General features: G+C 34.6%; 2 protein-coding genes across 6 annotated transcripts in view; both read left to right on the top strand.

Moving 5' to 3' along the window:
* The window catches only part of EPHA6 (EPH receptor A6), a 932,172-nt gene extending 921,025 nt beyond the window's left edge, over window positions 1–11,147 (top strand). For all 3 annotated transcript variants that reach the window (XM_050778969.1, XM_050778968.1, XM_050778970.1), the window contains 2 exons: window positions 3,141–3,290; window positions 4,292–11,147. In XM_050778969.1, the coding sequence (XP_050634926.1) occupies window positions 3,141–3,290; window positions 4,292–4,406 (265 nt within the window). In that variant the 3' untranslated portion in view covers window positions 4,407–11,147. The remainder of the gene's footprint in view (window positions 1–3,140; window positions 3,291–4,291) is intronic.
* Window positions 11,148–20,543: 9,396 nt separating this feature from the next.
* Window positions 20,544–22,225, top strand: part of ARL6 (ADP ribosylation factor like GTPase 6) — a 38,352-nt gene continuing 36,670 nt past the window's right edge. For all 3 annotated transcript variants that reach the window (XR_007723230.1, XM_050778967.1, XM_050778966.1), the window contains exon 1: window positions 20,544–21,007. The gene's annotated coding sequence lies outside the window, so the exon portion shown is untranslated. The remainder of the gene's footprint in view (window positions 21,008–22,225) is intronic.

The raw sequence follows: 22,225 nt of genomic DNA, 5'->3' as shown, positions 1-22,225 counted from the left end.
AAATTTATCATTGTCCATGTTTGATAAGAAAGGGCATTTATTGTTTATTAGGTAATATTCCAGAGAATTCATGTGAGGATAATGGTACCAAGCCCTCGAAGCCAGAAAATAGCAACATTTTTCAACTTCCTTAGAAGATAAGGTGAAAGAAAAGTTATTGCACAGTGGCTGTGAACAATGAGGGAACCCTGACCTTACTAAATCAACTGCCAAGGCAGTTGTATAAAGGCCAAAGAGTAACTAGGTCACTGAAGATGCGTGGAGAGAAAGGGAATTCTGGTATTGAAGCATTCTGGAAGCAAACAGTAGATGCTTTTCAACAAGGGAAATAGGCTATTTAAGTCATTTAATATACAGAATGTCCTTGCATGACCTTTTATACTAAGGACATAAAATTAGCAAGATACATTTCCACTCACCAAATATATGAAATCATGAAATTTCAAGAGTTATTCCAGTGTTATCTCGGGAGAGAGAAGTAGAAGTCATCTGACTATGTCGGTGCATCGAGAATGACATAGGAGTATGAAGGGAAAGTCACTTTAATACATTCTTTTAATTTTGTTCAGTTTTAACAAACTACTTTGACAAGTATTTAAAAGATATGAGAGTCACGTTATTTTGAAATAGGACATTCAATTTTCTAACATGTGGTTTTATTTATGTTAACAAGCAACAAGGATATCCTGGTCATTTTGATATTTAACCTCTTGGCCAGTGAAGTACGGTATATCCCCTGAAACTGGTCAAATAATTTAGAAAAATAATATAGAAACTATTCTGAATTCTCTTACATATTTACAATGCACATTAGAGCAGTGAAGACTCTGAGAAACACTACAACTTAAAAATCTGCTTCACTCTGTTTGCCACGGAGACCTTTATTATTTTGTGTTTTACATATGAATTTTTATTTGACAATATTCATTAACATAAACACCTCTAGGAAACTTTGAATAAATATGGCAACAGTTCAAGTATTTGCTGGTAGATAGATGCTATGATAGCTTTCCAATCTTTCAACAGGACTGACCTTTGTTTTAGGTCAAATCATGAATCATTTTGATGTTAATTAAAATGAAACAGTCCACAATCAAAATAACATTGCAATCTGTAGTACAGGAGAAAAGAATGCAGCTTAACAGCCTCCAAATAGGAAATGTAATGGAACTGAGTAATGTTAAAAAGGACAGAAGTCACTGTTAAGGATAACCAGACCCAATACAGAGTACAGTGTAATCAATCACAAGGTATATGCATTTAATTTATGTTAATTCCAATCATACATAAAGAGTACAACCCCACCCTGTCATCTCTGTTCACCCCACCTCCACCTTCAGCTAGACCTCAGTTTAGGAAAAGGTAGGTCAATGTAGTAATGAAAAGGAAATCCAAATAAATGAATTCTAGGCCTTTAGTAGGGACTTTGTGCTGAATTCCAAGGGCACCTTTCAGAATCTTCAGGAGTTGTACCATATACAACTTGTGCTCCTAAAAGACTTGGGTCCTAGTGACTTTAGGCTGATTTAAAGGATTTTTAAGGGTAATTTTAATGGTTAGGGAATTACAGTTTTTGCCTTAAGTATTAACCTTAGGACCTAATTCCTATATTATTAGTAGAACAATACCAGGGTTATATAGCATGTATATGCCCTTCTGCTTCACAGTAGGGGAATTCTTACTTCACATGGTTTAATCATGTGTGCTTGTAGCTTATCAATTGCTAGTTAAAACTGAAGTAGTTCAAATGTGAATGGTAAAAATATTTTGATAAAATAGTCCAAATATGAACTTTAAAATCTATGCCTCTAATTGTCTCTGTAGATTCTTTCATTCTTTAACTTTATAAAACTTTAAAAACAAAGCAAATGAAAGGTGGACTAATTTCAATATTCCAATAAAAATAACTCAGTGATTCACTTCTAATAAGGGAGTTTTTCATTACTTAGAATATGTAGATTTAACTCAAACACTAAATTTTTTTAAAAGATTATTACTGCTTTACTAGTTAATATAAATTACAGATCTAAGAATTCTTTAAATGATATATTTATTACCTAGAGCTTTAGTAACACATTTATTAGTATAAAAGCACTTTTACTACCAAGTATTTTTTAAAACATGCAAAATAAAACATGTTAAAATACACATTATTTTTTTAATTTGTAATTAGTAAAGAAACTAATACAATTTGTTGTCAGAATGACTTAAATACACAATTCTGAGTTACTTTTACCATAATTTATAAGAGTAATTCTGTTTTTATTCTCTCTGACTCAAGCTATTATATATATTTCATATATATTGCATATAAATATGTATGTGTGTGTATATATAAGCACATGTATACCCTAGCCTTTCCAAAGTAATACCTTTATACTGCCCCTTGCATCAGATCTGAGAAACAAAAATAAGGATCGCTATATCATTGCCTTGTTAACCCAACCTAACATTGATTTTGTGGTGTTTTGTGTCTTATTAATATCTGTGCATTGGGGACATTACCCTATGCTTGTATGGGTGTAAATCTTATTCATGCAATAGAACTCTATGACAATAAAAATTACATTTTAACAAATGATAAATTATTATTGAATGTTTGAGAACAGCTAAATGGAAGTTTGATCAATGAATTCACCATAAGAAGGAGAAGAACTATCACAGCAAATGTAGAAAAGGACATGGATTCAGGGGTAGGTCAGACGGGGGAAGAATGAACATCCTGTGGCTAGTTACTCTCCTTGTGGGGACAAGGGATGGGCTATTCTTTAAGTTTCAAAACACAATTTTATGCAAGAGAAAAACATATAAGAAGAAGGGGGATAGCAAGATGTGAGTTCTCTCAAGATCCATCATGAAAAAATTAAAAAGAAAAAAATCAATATAAGGCCCAGTCGTAGTAGCAAAAAGCACAAAAAGCAAAAGTGTTCCACCAGATAAGTCACTGATTTGATAAATAATTTTTTAAAGTGATTGATTTGAATAAGATAGAAAATCAGAGGCTTTTAAATGGAGAAAACATTAGATGTAAGAATATTGTAAAAGGAAAATGAAAATTCCATGATTCATGCTTTTTTTGGCTTTTAAATGCTCTCCATGTTTTGTTTTGTTTTGTTTTGCTTTGTTTTGTTTTCTTACAGAATGCCAGAGTCCCCTGGTGAAGTTCCAGAATATCCTTTGTTTGTCACAGTTGGTGACTGGCTAGATTCTATAAAGATGGGGCAATACAAGAATAACTTCATGGCAGCAGGGTTTACAACTTTTGACCTGATTTCAAGAATGAGCATTGAGTAAGTGATACTGGGGTTATTACTGTAACTAGATGCCCTGCTGGGGATTATATGTTCAAATGCTGTATCAAGAACACCTTTCCTTAGGCTAGTAGGTAATTTCCCAGTGTTTTCTCACCATTTCTGACTATCATTCTAGTGAAAGTTGGACATTACACTTTTAACTATAATTCTTTGAAAGAATATATTTAATTCAAATAGCTATTTAAAATATTTTAAATGTTTTCTAAAATGCACGTTACTCTCATCCAAATCAGACTTTATGCCAACTTAATTTTACCTTGGCAAATTTTACTCACATATATTAATATTGCATAATCAATTCCTATTACCTTCATCAAATTAATGCAATATGATCATGTCATTTTCAGAGCTCCTTCTAGATATTATAATGATCAACCATTTTCTACTGTCTCAAAGATTGTCCTTTGCCTACATGCAATGAAAATATTTAACATATGTTTAAAAGACTAAATGGTTACGTTGAACCATATTAAAGTGCCATTGTTTTAAGACACTAATGGCAATTTCATACAGTACAACATAAGGGCAATTTTTCCAGATATCAAAAACCCATGAGAAATCAAATGGAGTTCACATTATACCCTCCATCCTACATACTCACCATTTTGCTAATACTGTTGCAAATGTATATCATTACCTAAATTATATAGCCTTTACACCTATGAAATATCTGAATATTATATGAGTACCTGTGTATGAAATTGAAAAATACATATTGTTACATCTGAGATTAACTTTACGCATTCTGTGGATCCAGAGAAAAGGAAAAAAAATAAACTTTTGCTGCTCATCTAAATCTCTGCTTAACAAGTAAGCTACACCATTTTTTCGCAACTGTGGCAGGGCGCTTATTTAATATATTTACATAATCATTTTATCTCGCATGCTTATCAGATCTAAATGTTCATATTCTGTATCTCTCTCTCTCTCTTTCTCTCTCTCGCTCTCGCTCTTGCTCTCGCTCTCCTCTCTCTCAGTGACATTAGAAGAATTGGAGTCATACTCATTGGACACCAGAGACGAATAGTCAGCAGTATACAGACTTTACGTTTACACATGATGCACATACAGGAGAAGGGATTTCATGTATGAAAGTACTACAAGCACCTGTGTTTTGTGCCTCGGCATTTCTAAAATGAACGATATCCTCTCTACTAGTCTCTCTTCTGATTCTCCAAACATCACTTCACAAACTGCAGTCTTCTGTTCAGACTATAGGCACACACCTTATGTTTATGCTTCCAACCAGGATTTTAAAATCATGCTACATAAATCCGCTCTGAATAACCTGCAAATAAAACCCTGGCCCACTGCAGATTATCGCTACGCAATGGTAAATAACTCAGCCTGGATGTGTAAGTTTGTATAAGCAGTATATGGGAAGTGTTCACGGACTTAACCTAAAGAAATGTATCCAGGTGGGGCTTCCTTAGTGATGTATCTAGAGTGTGATGGTAGATGAGAAAGAACTAGTTAACCTTTCTTTCATATTTTGTGATCAAGTAGCTTCCAAATTGACATAAATGTTTCATTTTTAGGTAATTATATTCAGCTCTATTGGTTGTATTGTTACTTTACTTTTTAATAGTTTAACTGTTGGTGCCTGATATTTTTAGAATTATTTGCAGAAATGACCAGTGATATCATGTAATGAATTTTTGTGAGGTATGACTATGATGAGAAGGGGGTTATTAGGGAGGGAGAAAAAAATACTGTGTTTATAAATCATCTGAGGCTGGGTTTGTCAATTTTTTAAAAATTAACTTTGTAGTGTCACACATATTTCATAGTAGGTGGTAATTTAAAGGCTTTTCACCTCTAATTTTATTTATTTATTTTTTACTAACTGTAGTATATTTCTCTACTACCTTATGAAGACCGCTCCTGGAAAGACCAAGAGTGACTTCATTGATCTAATAATGGCTTTCATAGAGAAAAGCTTGGGATAAATCCATGACTATTCCCTTTGTGCACTGTCACAAATTTGCAAAAACAATTATCAAAGCACTGAGAAAATTAGTCATTCTCAGTAGAATTGCTTTGAATAAAATACATTAGATTATACCCTTAGATTTAATGTAAAATTATTAATTTAAACAGAACTTTATGATAGATACATGGTGGCCCAAAGAAATAAACATACTTAGCTGACCATTTGGTATCGGTGCATTTTGCAAGTTGAAGCGTTCTTATGTTTTATTTGCAAAAATAAGTTACATGAACATGCTGAGCTCTTTTCCAAACCTTCTAAGAAATAAGTATGAATACTCCAAAGAGTAAACAGATCTTACACATGAGCATAGTGTGTCAACCTGGGTCCAACATACAGTTACATAAAAATGAGAGCACAGCTAAGATATGTTGTTGTCATCATCTTCTGAGAGGCTTAAAAAACAAAGGTAAATACATATGTTAAGTGATTTAAGCTGAGTTGGCTTATCAAAATAGTGCTATATCTTATGAAAAAATTAAATTATAAAATCAGCTGCTCCCTGTAAAACTAAAAAAAATGATTACTGTTTTAGGTGGAAGAGTAAGTAAAATGTGTTGAAGGAGAAAAACAGAGTAGGTTGTCTAAAGATACTGATTTAATAAATTAGCTTTTATAGGATCTCAGTGATAATGGTGCCCTACCCACATTGACAAATTCCTATCTAAATTCATTTTTTGTCATAGTAGTTTTTGTTTGTTTGTTTTTTAATAAAGGACCCTGTTTGGATTTTTTGTTTTTGTTTTTGTTTTTTGTTTGTTTGTTTGTTTTTGAGACAGAGGTGTTTTGCTCTTGTTGCCCAGGCTGGAGTGCAATGGCGCGATCTCAGCTCACTGCAACCTTCGCCTCCTGGGTTCAAGCCATTCTCCTGCCTCAGCCTCCCGAGTAGCTGGAATTACAGATGCCTGCCACCATGCCTGGCTAATTTTTGTATTTTTAGTAGAGACGGAGTTTCACTGTGTTGGCCAGGCTGGTCTCGAACTCCTGACCTCAAGTGATCTGCCCGCCTCGGCCTCCCAAAGTGCTGAGATTACAGGCGTGAGCCACGGAGCCCGGCCATTTTTTCTTATATTTAGATTTTGTTGATTGTCCCATTATATTAGACCCTTCTACATATTTTCTTTTGCTGACTTACCTCCTGATTTTTCCCTACCACAGCTTAATCCTTCTCATTTCAAAACAAATGTGTAAAGCAAAGCTAGAAGGAAGAGTCTTTAGGTACTTCTTAAAATATACAAAAAGAAAAAAAGGTGGGGGTCGATGGGAAATCCATCACTTTTTAAGTAAGTATGCCAGATATAGCTAGCCACATTTCCCAGCCATCAACCTGCATGGTTGTGCATCACTCATAGACTATCTGAAGTTTGCTTGATACATTACACAAATCTGGATACATTTAGAAGAAATATAAAATTTCCATATTTACCTATCTTCAAATATATATTAAATAAGAACAGATGTAAAACAGATTAAATTTATTAATCATATATTTATTTTTATAATACAAAAAAGGTATTTAGAAAAATAAGAAATAGAATAACATGGTCTTCCACAGGACTCTGTCAGCACCATCTGTGTACCTTGAAATAAATTCTATTAAGTTATTTAAACTTCTATGGGATGAGCATTCAGTGATTGCAGGACTAAAGTTGTCTGATAAGAATCTTTTCTTTTAAAATGTCTGATGATCCTATTCTACATCTGGTTAATTTGTACTTACTTTTTCTTTCCCTAACGTCTTTTCTATAGTATCATAAAACTACCTTTTTGCTTTGTCTCTCACCCCATATCTCCTTCAAAATTCCTTTTAAATTATATTTTTATTTTTCAGAACTGTAAGCATGATAATCTTAAATGAAACTTTGAACTTCATCATGGTTACAGCAAGATTGAAATATGTGTGCAAGATTAAACAGAAACATTAAAATATAAGGATATTATTTACTGCCTACCAATCATGGACCCCATGATCCCAGGAATATTAACAGTTAAAATGCCAAATTCATTTGAAAATTTTACATGAAACATTTTAAGACTTACTAGTGTACATTTTAGGTAATTAAATCTGTTTAATATGCAAAGCATAAAACTTAATTATAAAAAGAGAATAAGTAACTTCCATAAATCATGAGTCTTCAGGAATAACCTTTGATACCTAAAATATGCATATAGACTCATATAATTACTTTATTTTAAATGTCTTGATCTATGCTACTGAGGGGGTGTTTTGTATTTTAAAACCAGAGAGTCAAAAAATCATTTTCATTTTATTTTCTAGATGGTCAATTTTCAGTCTGTAGTGAACTCACTATCTCATAGTAGAAGGCATATTTGGAAAAAAAATTAAAAACAATGTACAATCAAGGAGAGAGATAAGGTATTTAAATCATTTCAAAAAAAGCAATCAAATTGCAAAATTCATCTGGTTTAACACGAATCAAGAATTATAGCAGTTTTGCACTGAGTTATAACTGGTGATAAATGTTCTACATTCCATATCAAAATAAAACATCTTATTTCACTCTGCATTGCTCTTTAAAAATCTATCAAAGTATAACCTGAATAAAACTGCCTTCCAGCAATAGCTTTAAAACCTATCTCAGCCCATGAATGGAAAACAAATCCAAATCCGGTCCTTGAAAAGCAAAGGCTCTAAAGAAGCTCTTCAGAAGAGATGGTGAAGAATGAATTGTTTTACATATCACCCAACCACACTTCTTAAAAATGTGTTTTGGTGTATTTTCCTGTCAAATTTCTGTTCTACAAGGCAGTCAGTTAAATCTCTCATCTCATAATTTTTATTGTACTAGTTCTTTCTTTTCTCCTCTTTTATTAAATTTTCTAAAACTTTCTCAGCCCTGTTTTTAATTCCCCCATCCTATCTTTTTATTCCTTTCTCAGCTTCTATCACGTCACACATTATCCCGATCAGCATAAAAAAGGTAGCCCAACAAATCTGAAAAGATTGTATAGATCTCCTTAGAAGAGACTTGGGGCTGGGGGATGTTGCAAAAGCTATAATATTTTGGGTTCTATCACGTAATTGAGAACATTTGTACTCAAGAGGATATGGGTTCTGGCTTTTCCTTAACTTGAAATCAAGTTCTTTGGAAAGTAATTTTGAAATGGATGATGATGATCCTTTTCAATTGCTTTAACTAAGGAAGTTTATTATTAGTTTAAAAAATAGTATCTTAAGATCAATATCTGCTAATGTAAACTCACAGTTGGTGTCCATGTCTGTATATATCAAAGAGACTTGAAGCATACGTATTACTTCTTTTAGTATGAGCATCTTAACTTTTCCAATCCCAAATTCCATGAAGTAGAAGAGACTCATATTACTTTACATTCAATCAACAAATATTGTAATATTTTTTAATGTGAAGACTCCAAAAGGTAGAGGAGTACACTGGGTTAAATGGATGGTATTCTTCCACCAGAATACAAGGTACTGAAACAACCTAACTTTTGGCTTTTATGAGCAACATTTTCAACAATTTTTCAATCTTTATAATGTTCCGCAAAGACATTACAGATTTTATCTAGTTCAGCTTAACAAATATCTAGGGAATATCTCCTATATGCACAAAATTTTACTACAAAGATAAGTTTGGCTGTGCTGTCGTTGTCTTCAAGTAACTCTCATTAAAATTTAGAGTTTTATTTGCTTTGTTTGCTCTGGTTGCCATGTCAGTGGGGGATAGCACTTTCCATAGAATATAAAGAAATAAATAGGAACTTCGTCCAGTGTGAATTGGATTTGCAATTCCAATTCAAATGGAAAGATATTTTGGACCTCAAATTCTCATAGTATTCTTCCCAAACACCCCATAATCCCTCTGGCAGGGGGAAGCATGCATCCTGGGTTCTCTAAAACAGTTTCTCTCATTAAGAGTTGATCCTCATCAGGAGTCACAGATTTTTATTGTCTGGTAGCATACCTGTCAGTTCGTATATGGATTCACTACCTCAAAAGTTCCTCCTGTTAGAAAACATCAGCTTTTTTTTCAAGAGCAATTCTGGAGTAATCTCTTGTTCAAGCTTATTCACTGGTTCTAGTAAACATAATAATAGGTATGAACTGCAGTGGTAGCATAAAATCCTTTCAAACTCCATCCATTTAACAGGTGACATAGACGATTACTCCTGACTATAACATATTACGAAGTGAAATGATAGAAACATCTTATATTGTGTAAAAGTAAACAATCTTTTTCTTACTGTTAAAGTACTGATGAGATGTATCAAAGATTTCTCAGGATAAAAATTAACTTTTCTTGTTATAAGTCGTTGTGGCATAATATACATGTATTCTTGGAAAAAATTTAAAAGATCCAGAAAAAGATACAGGTAATAAAAATGTTTTAACAAATCATCTTTTTCTGAGTAATAAATTAGCTTCAAATTAACAGTGAGTTTACATAAAATGTATAAAAAATAACATTCATATCTTTTTTTTTTTTTTTTTTTTTGAGATGGAGTTTCGCTCATGTTGCCCAGGCTAGAGTGCAATGGCGCAATCGTGGCTCACCACAACCTCCGCCTCCCAGGTTCAAGCAATTCTGCCTCAGCCTCCTGAGTAGCTTGGATTATAGGCATGCGCCACCACGCCCGGCTAATTTTGTATTTTTAGTAGAGACGGGGTTTCTCCATGTTGGTCAGGCTGTTCTGGAACTCCCGACCTCTGGTGATCCGCCCGCCTCAGCCTCCCAAAGTGCTGGGATTACAGGCATGAGCCACTGCGCCCCGCGAGAACATTTATATTTTAATGGAAAGACTTGGGCTCTTTGCTCTTAATTCAAAAGAGTTTTTGTTTTATTAGCATTTACTTTTTGAGATTTTTCAATATATTTGGAACCTGTTTAGGTAGCCAGTGTCAATCCAAAATTACATTTTAAAATGAAAAAAAGAAAACTTTTCAATTACTAAGGGAGGCAAAGCACTATAAAATGAATAAACTTTACCTTTTAAAAAGGAATCTGTCAACTACAAAGTTTGTATATCTCAGTAACATCAAGTGATTTTTGCACTATCCCATTGAAAGCAAAGTTTCTTTCTTTCTTTTCTTTTTTTTTTTTTTTTTTTGGCGATGGAGTCTGGCTCTGTTGCCCAGGCTGGAGTGCAGTGGCGCAATCTCGGATCACTGCAAGCTCCGCCTCCCGGGTTCACGCCATTCTCCTGCCTCAGCCTCCCCAGTAGCTGGGACTACAGGCGCCCGCCACCACGCCCGGCTAATTTTTTATATTTTTAGTAGAGAGGGAGTTTCACCGTGTTAACCAGGATGGTCTCTGACCCCGTGATTCACCCGCCTCGGTCTCCCAAAGTGCTGGGATTACAGGGCCGGCCTCAAAGTTTTCTTTTAAAGGAAACATGGAAAAGTTATTGCTTGAACGTTCACACTGATTAATCAAAGTAACAAATCTCTACATCATTATTTTTTTGTTTCATTATAGAGAAAGTCTCGAAGAATTCCATTACCCTTAGACACAACTAATTCATTCCTAAGAATAACAAAGGTATTAAAGAAAAATCCCTTGACAGATGAGGAGGAAAAATAGCTCTTAAATGTTAAATAAAGATGTGGCTTCTACATTTAATTAAAAAATAAGGTAAAAATTAACAACACAATCTTCTCAGGACTTAGAAAAGTATCAGAATTAGTGAAAATCTTCCCTCAAGTAAAACTGTTCTTACCTGTATTTTCTGCATTATTTGTGACCTCTGGCCATTTTTAATTTGTCATAATAAACTCATTTTTGGTTAGATAATAAGTTACAAGCTCAATAAATCAGAACAACTGAGATACAAGTATAGACACGGTGCTCTACAAAATAATAAAAGGAGGACAACTCTAATTCAGGTTTCCTATTTAGTTAGTAACAGGGTCTCCATCTCATTATTCCTCACTGAAGTAAGAACTATCATTATCCCAAAATAATACATTATTATAGAGAAAACTCCAAGGATATAAAAATCATTTTTCGTATATTCCATTCAATTTGTATATTTAGGTATTAGTAACTGAGGATAGATATCTTTGTTTCATGAGTTAAATATGAGCTTACACGAGAAGCAAATTGATATGAACATTTCTCTACAAGTTTTTCCAAATTTGTAGCTCATTCTTAGAACAGTCTTAATTTGATTCTGTTCTATAAAGACTCAATATCCTTTAATTTTTCAAACTCAGGATAGGGAGAAGAATGCTAATGTGTAAAGATGGGCAAACACTACACTTTTAAGATTTTTACTGTATGTAAAATGTCCTCTTCCACTGCTTTTATAATTAAAAATCTCTTTTCTACCTTTAGTAATTTGAAGGGTGAACTGTGTGCATTTAGATAGAAATTGCTTTTGTTAAATTTACATTTAAACACATCTTCATTCACTTAATTAGAGAAGCCATAATATAATTATTCATATTAGTTCATTTTTCAAAGTAGTAACTTTTGCTATCTTTAGAATTCTCATCTACCTAGTAATATAATTATTAAAGTCATGAAGAAGTTTTTCTTTAACTGTGCATGCTTTATTTATTACCATACTGTTTTTGTCTTCAAAATAAGTCTGCTCAAAATTGTAGTCTTTAGAAGCTCTATAACAAAAATCAATGGCCAATAATTTGCTAACAAACTTGTAACTGAACAAGCTATTTTATTCTGTCAATGTGATTGATGTACACATTGTTACATTGAACTTATTTAAATATCCATTGGTATATTATCAGGAGCTATTACTGCAATATCCTCAAAGTATCTTTAAGACATGCTGCAGGCCGGGCGCGGTGGCTCAAGCCTGTAATCCCAGCACTTTGGGAGGCCGAGACGGGCGGATCACGAGGTCAGGAGATCGAGACCATCCTGGCTAACACGGTGAAACCCCATCTCTACTAAAAAATACAAAAAACTAGCCGGGCGAGGTGGTGGGCGCCTGTAGTCCCAGCTACTCGGGAGGCTGAGGCAGGAGAATGGTCTAAACCCGGGAGGCGGAGCTTGCAGTGAGCTGAGATCCGGCCACTGCACCCCAGCCTGGGCAACAGAGCAAGACTCTGTCTCAAAAAAAAAAAAAAAAAAAAGACATGCTGAATATCACATACAGTTAATAAACAATGATTGGGGCTTTTTTAAATTGCTGCTCTGCATGGAAAGTAAGATTTAATGTGTATAAATGTTTGTCATTGAAGTTTGGAATTTATTATGTACTCTTTCTTCCCATGCTAGATATGTCTTCAAAGAAAAATGTATTAATATATTCATACTATGCAAAAATCTCATTTTGTTCTTACCAAAAAAATGTAGCTTTGATAAAATTTTATGGTTTTTAGGCTTCTTAGAGTAAAAAAAATCAAAATGTGAAATGGGAGCATTTTGGGGAGGGAGCAGGACACAATACCTGAGCAATGTTAACAAATATGAACATGAGTAGCAGCTGATGTAAAGACTACTGTGTGTGCTTGATTTTGGATACATTATTATTCATTTGGTTAATCACATTCCACCTTGGATTGTGACATTGAAAAACATTGAATATATACAGGATATAAATATCTTTGGTATATTTTACATAAATTATACTTAATTGTGTACACTGAAAACTTTGACAGTTTAATTTTGAATTTTGAAGGAATAATTTTTAACAGTCTTTGTTTCTTAAAATGTCAATTATGGAATACCTGCTATAGTAACCTCATTTTGTGAAAAATCAGAGGCAAAGAAAGAATGCAGAACATGGCAACAGACTAAGTTCCACTAAAATTAAGGAAAACACTAAAAGGCAATACAGTACAAAGAGGAGTTTGTTTTAAAATTGTTACCTCATTTTAAAAACTGTTAGAAAAGAGTGAATAAAAAGTATGTCATAGTACTCTTGCTGGTAATTTTGAAACTAAAGTGCATTTCAAGGATGGGAATCTCTAATATAAATGAGTACGCTAATAGTTGTTAAAATATTAATTGATATATAAAATTAGAAAGAAATCAAAACATCAAAAATAGGAAAAAGTTTATTTTAAAAATGTTTTGTAATAGAATAAGTCATCGAAATTCTTAACATTTCCATATTATTAATCCTTTGTTTTCCAAGACATATATAATCAAAGAATTTGCCAAAAAGTTCAAATAATAATACATTGAATATTGGACTGCCACAGCACTTTAAACATATTAATAAATTATCCCAGGGATAATAAAGAGAATTTTTCCTGCCATTATTAAATGTAAAAATAGTATATATCAAGATGCATAAAAAAGGAATTTACTTAATACCATATTTTAGCATCAATTTATCTTTTTAAGCAATTGTATTAATTTTACACATACTCAATGCTTAAAATGTAGTACTTACATATTAACTTAATGTGATATATTTTGATCTCTAAATGCTTATATTCTTTCAAGAAGACTGCCTTCTCTTTCCAGTTGTTTTGAGTATTTTAAAAAAGAGCCATTGTGTTTTTTGTATTTCCATTTGGTCTCATTATGCTTGAAAGTTTCCAACTCTCAAAGAAGTTGAAACCCAGCATCATAGCACAGTGGCTAGAAGTTATTCTTTTTGAAGTTATTCTTCTTTTATTTAATATTAGTCTGATATCCCCTAAAGTTTGCTAGAGAAAGCAAACGCTTCCTATGAATGGAAATACAAAATGAAAATTCTCCACTGGATGTTATAAATTCAAAATAAGAACATTTTTTTTTATAGTAACTTCTCACTACTTACTACTTACTCACTTTTTAAAATCTTACCAAATAGGATGCTTCAAACAAGAGTGAAAAGCTACTCCATTTATATGTAATCTGCTTATTTTCTTCAGAATTTCCAAAAACCTTTGCGAAAACAAAATAATCGTTTTCCCCCCTTACAACCTGGATCACTCTACCATTAAATGCAATAATAAGGTATCTATAATATAACAATAAAAACATCAGTTAAAGCTTAGTGTTAACCTCTTTAAACTATATAACAAATATAACCATAGCAACAACAAATTAAAGATCATGTCTCCTTTACTGGTCCAGAATTGTATAATTCCTAAATTTTGTGTGTATATACATACACACACACACACACACATATATGTATATATATGTATATGTGTATATATATACACACACCGACATACCTTTAAAATATGTTTATCTGTAAATCCATTCATTCCATTCAACTGTTTATTGAACACTATTACCATGTACCCTTGTCCTGTTCTAAGCACTGAGGATATATGGTGACCAAGACAAGCAAAGTCCCTGTCTCATGGAATTGACCTTCTAGTGATAAAGATACACAATGAAGAAATAGTGATGTGTTGACAATTAAAAATGTTACATAGCATGACTGTGGCTCCCTTAAGCGGTAGAGGAAATCTTCCCTAAGGACATGGCATTTAAACTGATATCTGAAAAGGAAGAAGGAAGCATCCATGAGAAGATTTGGGGGAAAAGCATTACAAGCAGAGGGAAAATTTAATGAATGAAATTACAAGCAGAGGGGAATAGTTAATGAACGAAAATTTGGAGTGTTGGAGAGTAGAGAACAGTGTTCTTGGTACACTGAAATGAGGCAAAGAGAGGAGAAGGAGATAGGGTCAAACAATATGCATGAGGCTACTGGAGTAATTCAAGCAAAAATGTGGTGGATTCACTACTTCAAGATTTGGAAGGCATCAGTATATACGTGCTATTTAAAGTTTGCACCTAGGAAATGCCTGTAGAGGTAGGCCTAGGATTGCACTCTATGGTATTCCAATGTTTAATAGTTAGGCAGATATTTAGAATTAAACAGAAGAAATGGAGTATAAAGTAAGCTAGAAAAAAGGAATTGCAGTTGCTCATCCAGATTAAATGCTTTTAAGAAGTCAAGATTAGAACAAATAAATGTCCATGGGATTTTGCAACATGGAAGTTGTTGATGACCTTGTCAAGGTCATCAACTATGAAAATAGTGGAGTCAACTATCAACTATAAAGTAGTGGAGTCAAATCCTAACTGACATGGATTAAGAAGAGATGTAAGGGAAGAAGGTGAAGTCAGTATCTAGAAATAACTCTCTCAAAAAGCTTTGATTTAAAGGGAGCAAGAGAAATAGGATAATAGCTGGAGAAAGGAAGTCAAGGAATTGTTTTTTAAGGATGCTACAGCATATTTATCTACTAATGAAAATGACTTGGCAGATAGGGGAAAACTGATTGTGCAAGATAAATGATCGTTGTAACAAAGGCCTTGAGAGAGAGGGGTTTCTATTTAGAGCATAAGTAGGGAGGTTCATTTTTGATAGGTGTGGGAATATAGAACTCCACTGAAAGGGAAGGCAAAATGTGTAATGTGCAGATAGTTTCGTCTATTTGTGGTAGAAAGGGAAGAATGTTACTATGTAAGTTTTTTTTTTAATTTTACCAATAATGAGATAAAAGCCAATATGGAGGATGGGAAGGGCGTATAGGTTGGAGGAGACATATGTAAGTAGTTGGATAGTAGGACAGTGAATATATATTTGATGAAATATTTTAAAGGCATATTTACTAAATATTTTTGAGACATCTTATTGGAAGACCCGAAACTTTGAATTCCGTGGTTTCCAAGGACTCTGACAAGAGTCCTTCTTTCCATAATGTAGAGATTGAGAACTTCTCAATGCCATGAATACTGTTTTCCTTATTTTCATCTATTACAGATTAAAAGGCAGAAACATTTTGTAGCTAATCTGTTATAATTCAAAGCCTATCAAAATTAAAATTAGCTTAATCCTGAAAGATGTGTATTGCACGATCAAACTGTCACTTTTTTCAAACACTACTTGGGAGGGTATTGAGGTCCCATATAAATTCTAAAAGACAAACAGGAACTAATCTTTTAGTAAAAATTATTTGTTTTCATATGGAAAACATCAATGCCTTCTGTCATTTATGGAAAACACATGGGCAATATAGTTGGTTGTTCATTGTGCCCCTCTCTATCCTATAGGAAGAATGTGATATTTTAATTGTGCTTGGTGCTTTATTTCTGGAGAGAGATATGTGTGTGTGTATATATGTGTATATATATATACACTACATGTATATATATATACTATACGTATATATACATATATACATACATATACATATATACATATACATACATATATGTGTCTGTGTGTGTATATGCATCTCTCTAGGTTGTAATTCAATATGTTGGAATTTAAAGATGCATTATTATTTGGATTTGATGTGAAATTAGATTGTGAATAATGGAATGAGATTGCTCTCCGTTTTTTGCTGTTCTAGCATAGCCAAAAATATAAAGATATAGATGTACATATAAATATGTATTCGATTAAACATTTTAAATATTGAAATGGCCACATCAAATTTTAAATGGTAGACAATATCAACAATTGCAGTGCACTCAAAATGTTATAAAATCTTTGTAGCACAAATCCTAAAGTATATGAAAACTGAAGAGCATATTTATATAAAATACCTACATAACATGTCTAGGTTGAGATATTTAATCCCTGATAGAGCTATATTTGACTAAAATATGACAGCTAAAAATTGTTTCCCTCCCTATAAGTACGAATATGATTTTTAAAGCATCTTTGTAACTTGTCAAGAAGCTATTTATTATTAATTAAGGATTTAACTCTCTACCCATCTGCTCTTACAAAAGGAGAAAAAGATTTATCTATGAGAATAAGGAAGTATAGCACTGTTTTATGTTTTTTCTCTTTAGTATTCTATCACCATTTAAAACTTCAATATATGCCTTCCACTCAGGTTCCTGACACAGCCTACGTTCTCTTTTCTGCTTGTAATCACAATATGGTAGAGCGATAAACAACGTCAAAAGGTGTTAACAATTGAACTGCAATCCTACCTATTATCTACTTTACTATAGCAGTGAAGTAGTGCAGACTTCTTTGAAGGTGGTACTATTTTTATCTTTTAAAAAATCTACTATAATATTATAACTTTCCATGTAAATTTTCATGTGCTGGCATGCTTACAAGTTAATAGTGTTATAGAATGCTCAGCTCTCAATATGAGGGGTTGTTTGTGGTGAATTGCATAACATATGTCATCTATTTGCTGAAAGAATATGGTGTTTAGCAAACTACCTGCTGAGCAACATAACAAGATTTTTGTACAAGGTACAAACTACTAATTATTGTATTTTATTTTTCTATGATTTCCTAAGAGGCATTATCAGGGTCTTACAGATGGAGTAAGCCTGTTTATTAAAATATCTATTGGCAAATAAAAGTTACAGTTTTGGTGGTTGAATTTGTGACTTTTTTGTATTGTTGTATGTATGCAGATTTAATGCATTTATTTTTTGGTCTAATCTAGATGCTCTTTAGATAATGTAGTAATTCTGGATGCAAAATCATAGTTGTAAATTTTTGAAATAATGTCTTTAGGTTTAAACATAAATTCACAGAAATCACTATAAAAAAACTAGTAAATGTTTTTGTAGCAATTTTATATTGGAAAATATTTTGTGAGATTCAAGTAAATTAAAGTGTTCATTGCAGAGGCAGTACTGCACAGAAATTGCAGATGAAAAAAGGGTATACATAATATCAACTGTTGAAACACAGCTTTAAACCAAAGTTTACGCCAAAAACTTGCAGTAAGTTATAAATCAGGGATTATCTATATTCTTTTAAAAGTTGCTGGTGAGAAAATAACGCTAAAAGTATCCTGAATTAATCAATTAATCAGAACAGTGCTGTATTCATTGTATCTGACTCTTTTATTTTTTATAATTTTCTTACTACAGTTCTAAGTCAGTATGAAATTAAAACTGGTGAGAAGGTACCTAAAATTATCTTCTGTTATAGTTACCTTAAGTGGCTTTAAGGAAATCACGTAGCATTTTTAAAGCTTGTTATTGTCATAATACAATGAAAAGAGTCAAACTAACTTCTTAAATCAAGCAGAATAATTATATCTGGGCCTCTGAATGTACTCTTGAGAGGAGTTTCAGTTGACAAAGCACCAAAACAGCAGATTCAACCATATGAAATATTTGTATGTATTTATTTTTAATAGAGATGGGGTCTCCAACCTCTGGCCTCCAGGGATCCTCCTGCCTTAGCCTCCCAAAGTGGTGGGATTACAGTGTGAACCACTATGCCCAGCCTTTATGCTTTTTGTTTCGTTTTGAGTGCAGGGTGTTACCCTGTTGCCCAGGCTAGAGTGCAATGGCACAATCTCAGCTCATCACAACCTCTGCCTCCCAGGTTCAAGCGATTCTCCTGCCTCAGCCTCTGGAGTAGCTGAGATTACAGACACGTGCCACCATACCCGGCTAATTTTTATATATTTAGTAGAGATGGGGTTTCACCATGTTGGCCAGGCTGGTCTTGAACTCCTGACCTCGTGATCCATCTGCCTCAGTCTCCCAAAGTGCTGGGATTACAGGCGTGAGACACCGGGCCTGGCTGCCTTTATGTTTTTTTGAGGTTAATATTTTCAAGGCTGACATTTTTTCTAGATTATTTAACTGTTTTATTTCATAACATTTATCTCTAATAACAAGCCATCTATCAACTATACTTATCTAAGATAACTATTTGACTAGCTACATTCTTGTAAAAGAATTAGCTGTCTGCCTTGGTTTCCTGAAAAGCTGGATGCTCAATGTGTCCATTATATTTCCAGTTTTCACCTAATGTTTCATACTAAGCCGAAAGAGGTGAACTCAACCTAGAAGCAGAAAATATCAACTCCAGGCAGGAAAATTTGAGTCTGTCCACGAAAGTTTTCTGAAATATAATATTTCTGCCTATCGCTAAGAAAAAAAAAAAATGTTACATTGTTTGCAAGCACATTAGCTTCCATCTCTTAAAAGTGAGTCACAACACCCAGGCACACAGAAAAGTGTTCAACACCTCCCTGTCAATGCATTCGGGATCAGAAGTTCAGAAGTTAAAGAACCACTACAGTTAGTGTTTGGGTCAATTTTGTTTATACAATAAAAATCTCAAGACACAAGAAGACAGGACATTATTTATTGAACAATATATATGTGTCAAACATTTGTATATCTGTTATCTCTTTACTACTCAGAACTACCTGATAAGATAAATACTATATTTTTGAAGGTGAGGATAGAAGCACGGAGAAGGGTAAATTGGGTTAAGACCACACAGAAAGAATGTATTTCCATATTCCATTTTACAAGGACATTTGTATGTTGATATGCATCCAAAGGGTCTTTGTTTTGTTTTTGTCTTTCAACAAGAATCACTAATCCAGGGCCGCTTTTGTTTTTCGCTGTAAAAATGACAATTACATTTGGAAATTTGGAGAAGTGACAAAAGATAAATCACCCCATAATCACACGCTTACAAACGTCCGCCCTACCATATTACTTTGAAATAATTCCTTCTAGTCTCTTTTTGCACCCTCTTAGTCCATTTAATAGGCCAAATGAATTGACAGGCCAAAGAACAGGTAGTGCAGTAAACATAATACTAACTAGCTGAAAAGGGTCGCAGGCGGTGGGGGTGGGGGTGGGAGGGGTCAGAAATCCTACACCCATGGCAAACAAACAAAAGGAAGAGAGAGAAACCCCTATTTGAAGAATGAGGCCATTCACTGGGGGTGAGGTTAGTGGGGCTGGGCAAATTGAAAGGCTCGATCTTTAAAATGATTGCACCTGTAATGTGTCCGTTGGAGAACGCAGTAATAAAAGATGTGGGGAAGGGTATGCCTAAATATTTTCTATTTGAAGACTATTTGTGGCTATGACTATAAAATTCAAGTGCAATTTAAGAAGGTGGCCAACTTTAAGTATTGACTATTAATACCTTTCCTAACCACCTGCCGATTTGATTCTGGAGACTGTAATCTACTCACAGGAGATTATGCCTGGTAGAAATCTCTTCGGGAGACCAGACAACTAAGAAGCAGGGGTACAGGCATACTTTCTTAGCCGAACAACGCCTTTTGACTTTTTACATCAGTTCTCCCCTCTACCTTCCTGCATTAACAGTTTTACCTCTACAGGGACTCAGGGTGGCAGGCCTATCAGAGCCAGAGGAGAGTCGGTGCGATGGGCAGCGGCGGAACTCCGGCGCACATCTTGCCCCAGGGGGGAGAGTAGCATCTCGCAGTCGTTGCCACCACGCTACGCTGGTGCCTGGTAACGACGCTCTCCGCGCCACACCGAGCGCCAGTCCCTTGGATGCCCAGGAAGACCAGGGTCGAGCGACGGACACGCAGCACATGCCAAACGCTTCCCAGAAAGCTGTGCGCGCGCCTACAACTCCCATCATGCTATGCCGGGAACTGCACGGCTCCTCGCAGGAAATAGGCAGCTCACCCTGCTACCTGTGCACACATTTTTCTTCAATGTATAGTTCCTCGGCGCGCCTCTGGCTGTTTCCCGGAGCTCTTCAATCCCAGAAGCTACAGCACAACGGCCGAATCGCCAAAATCCCCGGGGAGGCGTGGCTTCAGCCGGAAGAAGCTCCTGTTTCCAAGGGAACGGTGCCTGCCAAGGCGCCTGCTCAGCTACTGATGCACAGGCTGCTGCAGAGGCTACCGGTTTTCCCAACTTGTAGAGACGGCTTTGCTCATTACCAGGCATCCTTCCCATGTAGGCGTAGAGAAGGCGGCTGAGGGACCCTCGCAACGGATTTCCATCCCAGAGACCGATACGAGTGGGTCCATTCCTGTTACCAGCTCCTACGCCTTCCGACTAACCTCAAAAACCAGGTAATCTCCTCAACCCTGGTTTAAAGCCAGCACCACCCTCTGCCCCCGTCAGTTTTAGAATTCCTCTTTGGCCTTTCCCATGTTTTTCACACCACGCGCGTAGTTGTTGCTAATGTATGAGAAGTAGAAAAGAAGGTGAGTAAGAGAGGCCATAGAAAACTTACTAAACTGGTTTGGACGAATGTTTGTTTGGTTAATGGGTTTGAACAGAGCCCAACTTAGACCCCTGTATTTGGGGTGTGTGTGTGTGTGTGTGTATGTGTGTAAGTGTAATTTAAATTCCATCATCAAAAACTGAAAGCCGAATAAGAATGTTTATTTTGGGTCATAAAAATAGGCAACATTTCAATCAACACTTTACAGAGTTTACTAAGTATCATTCGTGGTGTTTTCTCTGGGCTACCACTGTGTTTCTGCAGCTTACCCTCTAAGCTGTTAACTGTGGATAACATTCTAATTCCTCTGGACTTCTGTGGCAATATGTAATCCTTTAGGAAACAGTCTGTCAGACAATAACCAAGAGAATTTGGCTGGTGTGCAAAGAGAGGGTTACAGTAAGATAAGAAACAAGAAAGGAAGATTGGAGCCAGATTGTGAACAACCTTAAAAGCTATGCTTGGAAGTTTGAGCTTTATTCTGAAAGCCAGTAGTTCTCGATAGTAACTTCATGCCAGAAACACTGGGTAGCTTTTAAAAACTACAGATGCCCTGATCTCATTTCAAAAATTTGGATTCAGCAATTGATTTCAGAGTGCAGCCAGGGTTGAGAATCATGGCTATCAGAGTAGGAAGCTGCAGAAAACAATTGTATCTGTCTCTGCACACTTAAGACACGATAAATAAACGTTAAGTAGCTTGAATTATCTTTTATTAATGTATGCATGCAGAAAGTCAACTTATGGAAGGAAAATTGTAACTACTTGAAACGTAGAAGTTTAAAGGCTCTATGATAGTTGTTTATAAAGCAATTTCAATAAATGTGATTACCTCTTTTAGAAAAACTGCCTCCTCTTCTAAATTGTGTGTCCCAAAATATTTCAGTAACAAGTATCAAGTGATAATCCATGGAAAAGTGATGGAAAGTCACACAATACAAGGTACTGTGAAAAACGAATATTCAAGCGTCAGGCTTTAAACACTCAGTGCTTTATAGTAGATGCTTAGAGGGGGGAAAATGTGAGAAGTGGTCGTTTTTAAAAAAATAAGTTCTAAATTGTA

Source organism: Macaca thibetana, chromosome 2 (genome assembly GCF_024542745.1).
Source record: "Macaca thibetana thibetana isolate TM-01 chromosome 2, ASM2454274v1, whole genome shotgun sequence".
Taxonomy (NCBI): domain Eukaryota; kingdom Metazoa; phylum Chordata; class Mammalia; order Primates; family Cercopithecidae; genus Macaca; species Macaca thibetana.
Note: the sequence above shows the minus strand (reverse complement) of the source record. Positions and strands in the feature narration are given on the sequence as shown.